The sequence below is a fragment of the Littorina saxatilis genome, linkage group LG12, assembly GCF_037325665.1.
Source record: "Littorina saxatilis isolate snail1 linkage group LG12, US_GU_Lsax_2.0, whole genome shotgun sequence".
Taxonomy (NCBI): Eukaryota; Metazoa; Mollusca; class Gastropoda; order Littorinimorpha; family Littorinidae; genus Littorina; species Littorina saxatilis.
In genome coordinates this window covers 56,955,011-56,967,643 of record NC_090256.1, presented here as the reverse complement: position 1 = coordinate 56,967,643, position 12,633 = coordinate 56,955,011, and the positions used below count along the sequence as shown (strand labels likewise).

Here is a 12,633-nt window from a genome sequence, read left to right as displayed (position 1 = left end):
ATTGGTGTTGTGCTTTGTAAGGTTTAGGGGCATGAGTGTTTTATAAAAATGACTTTGTTGTGACGTAGTGTTATGACTTGACTGGCAAGTGCGTGGTTGTTTAGCTGTCGGGCAGCCTGATGGTGGCTGGAGGGTTGCACTGCTTGATCGGGCTGACGGGCTTGGTGGGCTTCCTGCTCAGGTTCATCGGTCCGGTCACCATCGTGCCCGCCGTCACTCTGGTGGGGCTTTACATCTACAAGATCACCGTCAGGTTCTCCGAGACGTACTGGCCCGTCGCCATTCTGTGAGTTATAGACAATACCACATGTTTACACGAGGTTTCGTCTTCTTTCAAAGCATTGAATGTGAATGTACGCCGGTTTTGCTATGTTAAAATTAGTGTGAACGTGTTATCACACAGGGCCGGATCCAGGGGGAGGGTTTCCTGTTGCCCGGAACCTCCCCCCCCCCCCCTCATCACCTGGGGACAGGCTGGCCTGACCATGTACCTCCTCCAAGGGTAAAAAACAAATATATATATATATATATATATATATATATATATATATATATATATATATATATATATATACAAATGTACTCTCGCCATCAGTACCACCTGACCACTGATGAGACACAATAGTGTCGAAACACGTGTCTGGTCTAGGTACAAATACAATGGTCCTCCTCAGGACTAGATTACCTTGCGATACGTCCCCCACAAAGGGACTTTGCTCTGTAAATCTCGGTCCCCCTTAAGGAGGGTCTGATGCTCCCAATAGGCTGTCTGTGAAGGGATACTTATTTCTCTCTCTTTCTCTGCTAAGAGATTTTAACAAATCTCGGAAGAAAGTCTCTGCTGACTTTCAATTGTTTCTTTCACAATTTCTGATGTTTTATAATGTGGTCACAGTGAAAGTTACATCGCCTTTAAAGAGATCCAATTGAACAAGTCTTGCAGAAAACTTCTTCTTTACCAAGTCCTGTGTTGAACAGCAGTGAAAAGTTGACTGCTTTTCCTGTTTAACCTTTTCAAAATTAGATCTAACTTGTTCGCGTATCCATTTTTGGATCTGCAGGCTGGTACAGAGTGTTTTTTGTTTTGTTTTGTTTTTCTTTTTTTTTTCTTCAAAATTTTAATCAATCAATAAACACGTGATAACAAACATGGTAACTGTATGTTTTCTGTTTGTACACATAATTTCTCATTTACATGCTTTATCTTAAATCAGAGACAATCAACAATTTGTTTCTAATTAATAAAACGTCAGACTAACGAAATCTCAAAACAACATGATTTCCAAAAATAATTTCCAGTGTTGATCGTGAATCGGTTTTTTTAAAAATGCTTACGCACATCTTTGCGATTAAAATAATATGATTAATCTTCTTCATATTTTTGCTGTTACTTTTAATACCAAAAAGCACATCTGTAACATTCAACCTAATTCTTTCGCCAATGTTTACTAATATGTACATTTCAATATATTTCCAAAACCTGAGCACGGTTGGGCATTCAAAGAAAAAATGCTCCAATACATCAAGTTTATCCTCACAATATGTACAGTTTTTATCAGCCTTCGCTTTCATTTTATACAATAAAATATTAGTTGGATAAATGTTTTGCAATATTTTCCAATGCAGTACACGTAATCGAACTTCACTAGTGACAGTGGCTGCTAAGTTCCAATTCTTTTCGTCAATTTCAAATCCTAACTTTCTTCTCCAAAATCCTTCTGAAGAGGGTGGGCTGTATTTTTTTCCTACGAGAATCTTTCGAATTTCTTTTTCTGATCTCACTTTTTTTCCACAAAAGGTCGGAATGTCACAGACTGAACAATTTACATCGTCTATAGCTACATTTCTTAAAAGGAGATGTACAGCTGTACGAACAACATTGTACTCAAGCAATCTATTTGCAGTGTAGCCAGTTCTTTCACACACTTCTTCATAGGTAGCAAAACGTCCATTCTCACACACATCGCTCACATACATTATACCACTTTTAATCCAATCCGCAAAAAAGAGTGGGTTACCTTGACAAATTATATTTTTGTTGTTCCACAACAAACCCGATACAGAATTACCATTATCGACTTGATTATTATCAAGCCATGTCTTCAACACAGCGGACCAAAATTCCGATTTAATACTGTCCAATCCTTTAAATGGTTTGCTATTAATGTTCGCAAAAAAACATTCAAAGCGACTCCCAAAACGGAAAAACAGTGCTTTTGGGAGCCATGACCATTTCTGGTCTTCATTAGACAGAGTTAGGTTTCACAACCCAGCTTAACAAAAAGGAACACTGCAGAATAAACGTTTTAAATACACAGACTTTACCAATAATGCTCAAATTCCTTTTCTCCCACACGCAAATCAATCATATTCAATCCACCTTGCTTAAATTCGTTACATAAAACAGTTCTTTTCACCTTTTCAAATGCCTTCCTGTTGCAGTCTTTTTTGCGCCACACGAAGCGAAACATTAACCTATTAATTTCAGTTAGAATGTCGTCTGGTACAATCAGCGCCTGCATTATATAGACAAAATGTGGCAGAATAAACGTTTTAAATACACAGACTTTACCAATAATGCTCAAATTCCTTTTCTCCCACACGCAGATGAGTCTTTTCGCAACATTCACTCTCTCATCCCAATTCTCTCTCACTTTTGACGCACGCATGTAATTACAAAAATATACACCCAGAATTTTCATTTTGTCTGTACATGCAAAACCGCAACACTCATTCCTACAGTTCTTCCGTGACCCAAACCACATTAGCTTGGATTTTTGGTGATTTATGTTCAAACGTGATATTTCCGAAAATTTATCAATCAAAGCCAGGGCTTGGAACATGTCATGTTCATCTTGCAAAAACAATGTAACATCATCAGCGTACAACAATACTTTCAAAACTTTATCCATATCTCCGTTGTTCCATAATGACATACCCTTTATATTTTTGGCCTCTCGAATTTTGATTACTAACAATTCAACTGCTAATACGAAGGCTAGTGCGGAAAAAGGACAACCTTGCCTTATTCCGGAATCAATATTAAAAAATTCAGATAACCAACCACAATAATTTACACAACTTCTTGCGTTTTTCATCAAAACATCAACCCATTTCACAAAATCAGTTCCAAATCCAAATTTTTCAAACATCTTCAACATAAACTCTTTGGAAATGCAATCAAATGCATGAAAAAAGTCAATTGACACCATCAATCCAGGCTTATTATGTAAATCTGCATGTTCTAAAACATCATCAACTAATCGCAATAAGGTTGAGACACGTCTACCTTTTATATACCCAACTTGATCCTCATTCAAATGTGTCAAGCGCAAAGAGCATAATTGTAAAGTTATGATGTTGCGCTATATAAATGCTCATTTATTATTATTATTATTATTATTATTATTCACAACACTCCCTACAACACCAGAGAGCCGAAGAGCTACACATTTCGCTAATAACTTATAATCTGTATTGGTCAGTGAAATAGGTCTCCAATTCTTTAAATCATTTCTTGATAAATCTTTCCCTTTATGAATCAGTGTAATTGCCGCTTTACACTGTGAATTAGATAGAGTTCCATTCTTAAAAGCAGAGTTAAAAGAAGCAAGTATATACCTTTTTAGGCTCCTCCAAAAAAACTTATAAAACTCAACTGTTAATCCATCAATTCCAGGCGCAGAACCATTATTCATACGCTTTAGAGCTGACAAAACTCCTTCTACCACTTCCCCTTCACAGCTGTCTTTCTGCTGATCATTTATTTTTAAAACCTTTGTTCCATCCAAAAAAGTGTCAATTTTCAAGCTCATGTTTCCCTCATCAATTTTTCGTTTATACAAATCAGCAAAATACGTTTTTTGGACGAGAATAATATCCTCTTGCGTTGTAACAATTCGTCCATTATCATCTGTTACACTTTCCATTATTTTTGCATTTGCTCTCGCCTTTTCTAACCCAAGAAAAAAAGGTGTGTTCCTTTCACCCTGCTCGATCCATTGAACTCTTGCACGCACCTGTGCTGCACGAGATTTACGCTGCTCTAACAGTTCTAACTGCAGCTTGACCTTCTGCCGTTTAGTGTAGAATTGATATTTATTAAGAAAGAATTTAGAAATTTAGACAAGTTTTAACCAAGACATTAGGTTAAAACAAGGGAAATTTGAAAAAGCCTAAAGCCTAAAGCCTGTACCAGCCTGCAGACCCAGAAATGGATACGCGAACAAGTTAGATCTAATTTTGAAAAGGTTAAACAGGAAAAGGGGTAAACTTTTCACTGCTGTTCAACACAGGACTTGGTAAAGAAGAAGTTTTCTGCAAGACTTGTTCAATTGGATCGCTTTAAAGGCGATGCAACTTTCACGGTGACCACATTATAAAACATCAGAAATTGTGAAAGAAACAATTGAAAGTCAGCAGAGACTTTCTTCCGAGATTTGTTAAAATCTCGTAGCAGAGAAAGAGAGAGAAAAAAGTATCCCTTCACAGACAACCTATTGGGAGGATCAGACCCTCCTCAAGGGGGACCGAGATTTACAATGCAAAGTCCCTTTGTGGGACTTTTTTTTTTATATATACTGTCCTTCCCCCAGCCCTCACCACACTCTGACTCAGGTGTTGCTAAATGTGGCAAGAAATGCATCATGTGCGAAGAACACTTGAAGGAGACCGCCAGTACAGGAGAGACTTCGGGGTCAGACACCGCATGTCTTGCACCTCGTCCAACATTATCTACATGCTGTACTGCCACAAGTGTGACCATGCACAGTATATCGGGGAGACGAAAAACAGTCTCAAAACCCGCTTCTACTTGCATAGGTCACACATCCAAAAAAATGTCGGTACACATGTGACAATGCACTTCAGTTTACCTGGACACTCACTGCAAGAAATGCGGTGTTTACCCATCGAACAGGCGTACACCAACAACCCTACACACAGGCACGAGAGGGAACAGTTTTGGATCAGAAAGCTACAAACAGTCTTTCCAAGTGGACTAAACACTGTCACCAAATAAATGTCAGATGTCTGGATAACACCTTATAGTTGATGTAACAATCCTGCGATCACGTCCGGGACGTGTTTAACTTTTGAAAGTAAATTTGGCTACACTTGTGTAAAAGATATGTACTTTTCACGAACCGCCTGTTTTACAGTGATAAACCTTTATATACATTGTTTTCAACCATGGGGACAAACCCTATCAACTGAGAAAGGAAACTAACTTGCGTCGATCCAGGACTACCACATCGGATGTTGAAAACAGAAAAACAATTAATTGCTAACATGTCAACGCACATAAGCGCACATGTAAATCTCCATGTGCTCGTTTATACAAATATATGTATGTGTGTGCGAGTGCGTGTATGTGTGTGTGCGTTTGGGGGGGGGTGTGGGGGTGGATGTGCCTGTGTCAGTGTGTGTGTGTGTGGCTACATGTGGATTCATGCAGGGGTGTGTGCTAGCACGTGCGAACACACACACACATTTATTGAAAATAGCCATGAAATAGTCATGCAACAAACGTGCATGTGCATGCTATCTTTCACCTTTACTTATATTATTCGTTTTGAAGTACTCAATATCTCCCACCCACCTTGTTATGATCCAAGTGTTATCATCCAAGTGTTATTTAACACTGCATCATCTTCAACAATTCACTTGTTTATAATGGAAGGGCGCTGGTTCTGTCTGTGCGACGCTTAGTTTTCGAGATAGGTGTGACTGACGAAGTACAGGACGTCACATTCCAAATAAGCACGACTATGTTGTAGGTGGAAGCCGCTGAGATTGCATTTCTTCGGGAGGTTTCCGCAAAAATAAATATTACACGATTTGCGCGAAACAGTTGAGAAGCAGACGATCTCTGAGATCTCTGTTCGTCTCGTGATAACGTTATTTTGTATGATAACGATTCACTTGCAAACTAAAGTATACAATTTGGTGTGTCAGTGGTAAATGTAAATAGAAATGTGTAATACAGACAAAGCAAACAAATAAACGTGTTTTTCTCGTGAAAATGTTGCGTTGTGCGGGTGTTTGGGTGGCCACGTGATGTACACAAAGCAAAGTGCGGGACGGACTCTGCTCTGTGCTGTAACACTGGCAAGTTCAAAACACGAGAAAAACGATTTCGTTATGCGGGCAGCCACGGGGGATGTATGTTGGGGAAGGGCTCCTAATATGGACCGGCTCCTAATATGGACCACCTCCTGTTCTGACAAACTAACGGCGCTAGAGCGCTCGAAAAAGTTTTTGATGGCCGCATTCGGAGAGGTGACATGTCTCGTTTGTTACCGTTCTCACGAGATCAGTTACATTTTCTCTCTCTCTCTCTCTCTCTCTCTCTCTCTCTCTCTCTCTCTCTCTCTCTGTATGTATGTCTTTGTCTGTGTCTCCCGCTTCTGTCTTTCTATGTCTGTCTATGTGTGTGTGTGTGTGTGTCTCTCTCTCTCTCTCTCTCTCTCTCTCTCTCTCTCTCTCTCTCTCTCTCTCTCTCTCTCTCTCTCTCTCTCTCTCTCTCATTTATTAGATATTTGTATTAGAAGTAAGGACCGGTTGTAAGAAAAGGCGTCGCCTTAAACCTCTATCCTTGAAAAATAAAGTTCCATCATCATCATCATCATCTCTCTCTCTCATCCGACTCCTGGCACATAGGTTAAAGCAGAGGTTAACTTGTGTTAACTTGAGTGCACGTGTACCCAGCGGAAGGGGGGTGATTCGGGTCAGAAGTGGGGTAAGCACTTTGGTCTTCAGTCTTTGGGTTATAGCTTTCAGTGGAGAAGATGCCAACATGAAATTGCACCATGCTCCACTATTTATTGTCCTTGTCTATCGGACACAAAGAAGGGAAGCTACAATCGCCCCAGGCCATATATACTCTTAGTTTCCTGAGCCTGGACCATTGAGACGGTTACCTCATAGATCTGTTCATTCTTCAGTTTGTCGGTGTCAAAAGTTATACCCCCATTCCACACAACCGTTCTAGGTCCCGTTCCCGTACCAACCAAGGACTGCTGCCACAACAATGGCCGTTTTTTGGCATCTTTCAGCAGCGTCTGACCATAGTGGCAGCCGTCCTTGGTCGGTAAGGGAACGGGACCTCGAACGGATGTGTGGAATGCGGGTATGACAACTCAGTGTGTGAGAGCGCTACCGTTGCGTTACCGTTGTTTTAAGTTCCTTTCACGATCCAAGCGTTCCGTTACCGATGGGTTGAGGTTCCATTACCGTTCATTCTGATCGGGAGGGGAACGGCTAAAAATGTGAACATGCAGCCCAAACTCAAATGCAGCCCAGTCCCTACCGACCCTACCGTTCAAATCAGTTCCGTTAACGATCAGTTACGTTCATTGCGGTTCTCTCCCGATCCCTCCCGTGCCCGCACTGTTCCTTGGTCGGTACGGGAACGGGACCTAGAACGGTTGTGTGGAAAGGGGGTATAAGACTCGACCACTTGGCTTATGGTGGAGACAGCTGGAAGATCTCTGGAAATAATTGAAGAGGAGTAGTCTTCCTTTTAGAAAATGTGTACTCTGCCTTGCAGATTAGAAATTTGTGATGTCGGGGCTGGGTAAGGGGGTGGGGGGTGGGTAAGCGAGGGGTAAGAGAGACGAAAGAGAAAACTGGACAGGGAAAAGTCACTGCACCTGAAGTATTCAATAAAGCCACACAAACAAAAAGAAATTACCACATATGCAGGTTTTCAATTCAATTTTTGCAAAGTATCTGCACAAGCATGTGTGCTTCTGTGAGTATGTTCGTGGCTGCTTTCATATGGGGTGCCTGTATCCTCAGGAATTTCTTTTATCTCTCTTTTTCTGACACTGTTGATTTAACGTCATTTTTACAGGACAGTTTTTTTCCTTTCAGTTATAAGTTGTAGTAGTTTGACCTTATTGTTTTAGGACAAGTAGAGCTCGTTCACCAGTAGCAAAGGCTCACTCAGTCCGTCAGAGTGCCTGAGAGTGTGTGATGGGGGGGGGGGGGGGGGGGGCTCTCCCGTGACCGGCCACCTGCAATGTACGGACAGGTTTGCACTGGCGGCCACCTGCAATGTACGGACAGGTTTGCACTGGCCCAAGGGTGTCCGTTCATGAGAGGGACTGCTGTAACAGCAAAACTAGTGTGATACATATCAATTTCTCCACTTGACTATATTCACAACAGGGACCTATCACTCTTCTTTGCATGTTTTTATGCCTACGGATTTTCAAATACTCTGCAACACATGTAACCCAATTCAACATGTGCCCGTACAATACCGCTTCTTTTATGAAAACATTGCTTCGGCCATGTTGATTTTAATCAACCAATTTTCTTGTATTCGCTGTATTCACCCTCTCTGGATAACTTGCACATGTCAAAACAGTTGCAGAAACACAAATCTCAAAACCGTTAGGCTTTTTCTCTTTTTGAGTCACTTGAGAAAAAGTGACTATGTAATCGGTCAGTGTTAGTCTGTCCGGCCGGCCGTCCGGCCGGCCGTCCGTAGACACCACCTTAACGTTGGACTTTTCTCGGAAACTATCAAAGCGATCGGGCTCATATTTTGTTTAGTCGTGACCTCCAATGACCTCTACACTTTAACGATGGTTTCGTTGACCTTTGACCTTTTTCAAGGTCACAGGTCAGCGTCAAAGGAAAAATTAGACATTTTATATCTTTGACAAAGTTCATCGGATGTGATTGAAACTTTGTAGGATTATTCTTTACATCAAAGTATTTACATCTGTAGCCTTTTACGAACGTTATCAGAAAAACAAGGGAGATAACTAGCCTTTTCTGTTCGGCAACACACAACTTAACGTTGGGCTTTTCTCGGAAACTATAAAAGTGACCGGGCTCAAATTTTATGTGAACGTGACTCATTGTGTTGTGAATAACAATTTCTTCCTGTCCATCTGATGCCTCATATAATATTCAGAACTGCGAAAGTGACTCGATCGAGCGTTTGCTCTTCTTGTTTCACTTTTGGCAGCGTTCACTCTAAATTTGCCGCCTAAAACGGACTCGTTTCTGTCCACAGCCAAAGCTTTTATCACACAAAAATTGCTATATATGATAGCTAAGACCGCATTTGTTACATTTTAGCAGTGTTGACCCCGTGTTTCTACTGCAAACAAAAAATAATAGCAAAACCTCAAAGTATGTGCGAGTCCCCTAATATGGACCACCTTCAACAAATCGAAGAAAATAAAAGCTAAAGGTTATATTCATTATTTCATTAAGAAGCTTGCTAAAAATAACCTATAACCAGCCATCGAGATTTAAAAAAAATATAACAAAAAGTCTTCTTTTCGTAGAAGTTAATAATTTCACTTATTTTCACTCTGTTTTTGATAAGCTTCTTTAGTTTCATGGTGTGCTTCAAATAATGCTCTCATCAACCCGAAACAGATAAATATATTATATATTTTAATTAGTCTGACTTGTACACTAAGTTGTATCATGTTATTTTGAAGTATAGGGGGCTTTTTACGTGTGATTCGTGAAGGTCGCTTAACTGGTCCATATTAGGCGCCCAGGCTCCTAATATGGACCATTTGTGATTTTTCCCCCAATTCCTATTTCCCCTAGTGAAAACTGGAATTCCCATCTCCACTGAAACTGAATTCCCGTTTGCACTAGGGCAAACTGGAATTCCAATCTTCACTAACAAATATCCAGTGGAGATGAGAATTCTAGTTTGCCCTAGTGCAAACTGGAATTCCAATCTCCACTAGTGCGATTCGAAATCTCACTGGATTCTCATTTCCACTGTGACATATATATATATATATATATACTAGAGGAATACCCGGCTTCGCCGGGTGAATCGCGAGACAAAGACAGACAGCGTGGCGGTTCGCCGTCTTGGAGCACGTGTTGAACATTTTCATCCACCAGTTTGTGCCGACTGAAAGGAAGGCAAGAACATACAGAGAGACAAAAGCCGCCAGACCCCATCACAAACAGAACTCTACAATCCACAGGTGTTGCCTGGCGAGCTAGCTATAAATAGCTGACAACTTCTAAGGCGAACAACTCTGCAGAGTCTGCTGTGAAGGGCGACGGTAGTCTCCCTGTCACACTCGACCCCCTTTGAATGAACTTTGTCCCCAAAGTTCCGAACCATGGACCCGCCAAGCTTAGGTCCCTCCCAGGTTGGTGGAATGGGAACAGCACGAAAATGATTTAGTGGCCATAATGCCATTCCTGAACATATCATGTCGAGTCCCATCCCTGTCGACGACGCCAAATGTAATCGAATGCCGAAACACCACAATCACCTTTGAAGGCGAAGTCCTCTCAAACGGGATTGAGAATTTTAGAGCTTATTTCTAAGCCCTATATTAACTGTTATGGCTTCTCAAAGGCCAGAACATACAGAGAGACAAAAGCCGCCAGACCCCATCACAAACAGAACTCTACAATCCACAGGTGTTGCCTCCACACACACACACACACACACACACACACACACACACACACACACACACACACACACACACACACACACACACACAGAAGCCGTATATATATATCTATATCTATATATATACGACTTGTGTCTGTCTGTGTGTCTGTCTGTCTGTGTGTCTATCTGTCTGTCTGTCTGTGTGTGTGTGTGTTCGCGATGCACGGCCAAAGTTCTCGATGGATCTGCTTCAAATTTGGTGGGCATATTCAGGTAGACCCCGGACACAACCTGGTCGATGAGAATTTTCAACACGTGCTCTCAGCGCGCAGCGCTGAACCGATTTTGGTTTTTCTATAGATCCACTACATCCATTCCCAGTAACTCTTCCTTATCTTCTCCAGTGTTTTGCGTTTATCTCCCTTCCTTCGTGTGGCGTCAATCCATATTCCCGTTACTATTTTTAGAAGGTAACTGCACTGTCCAGAACGCGGCTTTCCTTGCATGTACCCGCAAGTTGTCCTCACTGTAAAAGTGCAAAGGTCGAATCTATTTATCGAAAAATCCACTGTCATCAATCTCTATATATTTATATATATAGATAGATATATACGGCTTCTGTGTCTGTGTGTGTGTGTGTGTGTGTGTGTGTGTGTGTGTGTGTGTGTGTGTGTGGAGGCAACACCTGTGGATTGTAGAGTTCTGTTTGTGATGGGGTCTGGCGGCTTTTGTCTCTCTGTATGTTCTGGCCTTTGAGAAGCCATAACAGTTAATATAGGGCTTAGAAATAAGCTCTAAAATTCTCAATCCCGTTTGAGAGGACTTCGCCTTCAAAGGTGTTTGTGGTGTTTCGGCACTCGATTACATTTGGCGTTGTCCATGGTTCGGAACTTTGGGGACAAAGTTCATTCAAAGGGGGTCGAGTGTGACAGGGAGACTACCGTCGCCCTTCACAGCAGACTCTGCAGAGTTGTTCGCCTTAGAAGTTGTCAGCTATTTATAGCTAGCTCGCCAGGCAACACCTGTGGATTGTAGAGTTCTGTTTGTGATGGGGTCTGGCGGCTTTTGTCTCTCTGTATGTTCTTGCCTTCCTTTCAGTCGGCACAAATTGGTGGATGAAAATGTTCAACACGTGCTCTAAGACGGCGAACCGCCACGCTGTCTGTCTCTGTCTCGCGATTCACCCGGCGAAGCCGGGTATTCCTCTAGTATAAATATATAGAGATAGATGACAGTGGATTTTTCGAAAAATAGATTCGACCTTTGCACTTTTACAGTGAGGACAACTTACGGGTACATGCAAGGAAAGCCGCGTTCTGGACAGTGCAGTTACCTTCTAAAAATAGTAACGGGAATATGGATTGACGCCACACGAAGGAAGGGAGATAAACGCAAAACACTGGAGAAGATAAGGAAGAGTTACTGGGAATGGATGTAGTGGATCTACAGAAAAACCAAAATCGGTTCAGCGCTGCGCGCTGAGAGCACGTGTTGAAAATTCTCATCGACCAGGTTGTGTCCGGGGTCTACCTGAATATGCCCACCAAATTTGAAGCAGATCCATCGAGAACTTTGGCCGTGCATCGCGAACACACACACACACACACACAGACACACAGACACACAGACAGACAGACACACAGACAGACACAAGTCGTATATATATATAGATATATGAAAAAACCCTCATGACAAATACTCCCAGAATGCGCCAGATTGCACATAATAATTATTTTAATCTAGATTTCAAACATTTTCCAGGGGAGCATACCCCCGGACCCCCCTACGAGGTTCGGGTGATTCGCACCCTCAATTAATGACGGTACCCCTACCGCAATTGGGACCCCCCCCCCCTCACCCTACTTAGGTCCGGCCCTGTCACACGTGGCAAACTGTTTGGATCGACCAAATCTATCACATGGACTATGTGAGTCACCCAAATTAGGGTATCCTCAAATTAAACCCGGAAAACCTCCCACAAATGTCAGATTCTAAATTGAAAATAATAACAGACTGTGTGAACTTCAAAAAAGTATTCACAAAAGAAGCTGTCAATATCATATCATATGAATTTAGTTTTGTTTGGCTATTATGTTACGCCGTGCTGACTGAGGTAAAGTGTGAACCATATCGGCGGTCAAAAAACCGGATACATGTTTTTCTTAATTGAGGGTACAATAATTGGTGCTTTGTTGATTTATTGATTTATGTTGGTTTTTCTTTTGTGTGTG

The 12,633-nt window shown here is 41.6% G+C and overlaps 1 protein-coding gene across 1 annotated transcript in view; it reads left to right on the top strand.

Moving 5' to 3' along the window:
• LOC138982343 (solute carrier family 23 member 1-like) overlaps positions 1-12,633 on the top strand; it is a 133,184-nt gene that overhangs the window by 72,273 nt on the left and 48,278 nt on the right. Inside the window, exon 6 of the mRNA XM_070355596.1 lies at positions 105-286. Coding sequence (XP_070211697.1) covers positions 105-286 — 182 coding nt within the window. The remainder of the gene's footprint in view (positions 1-104; positions 287-12,633) is intronic.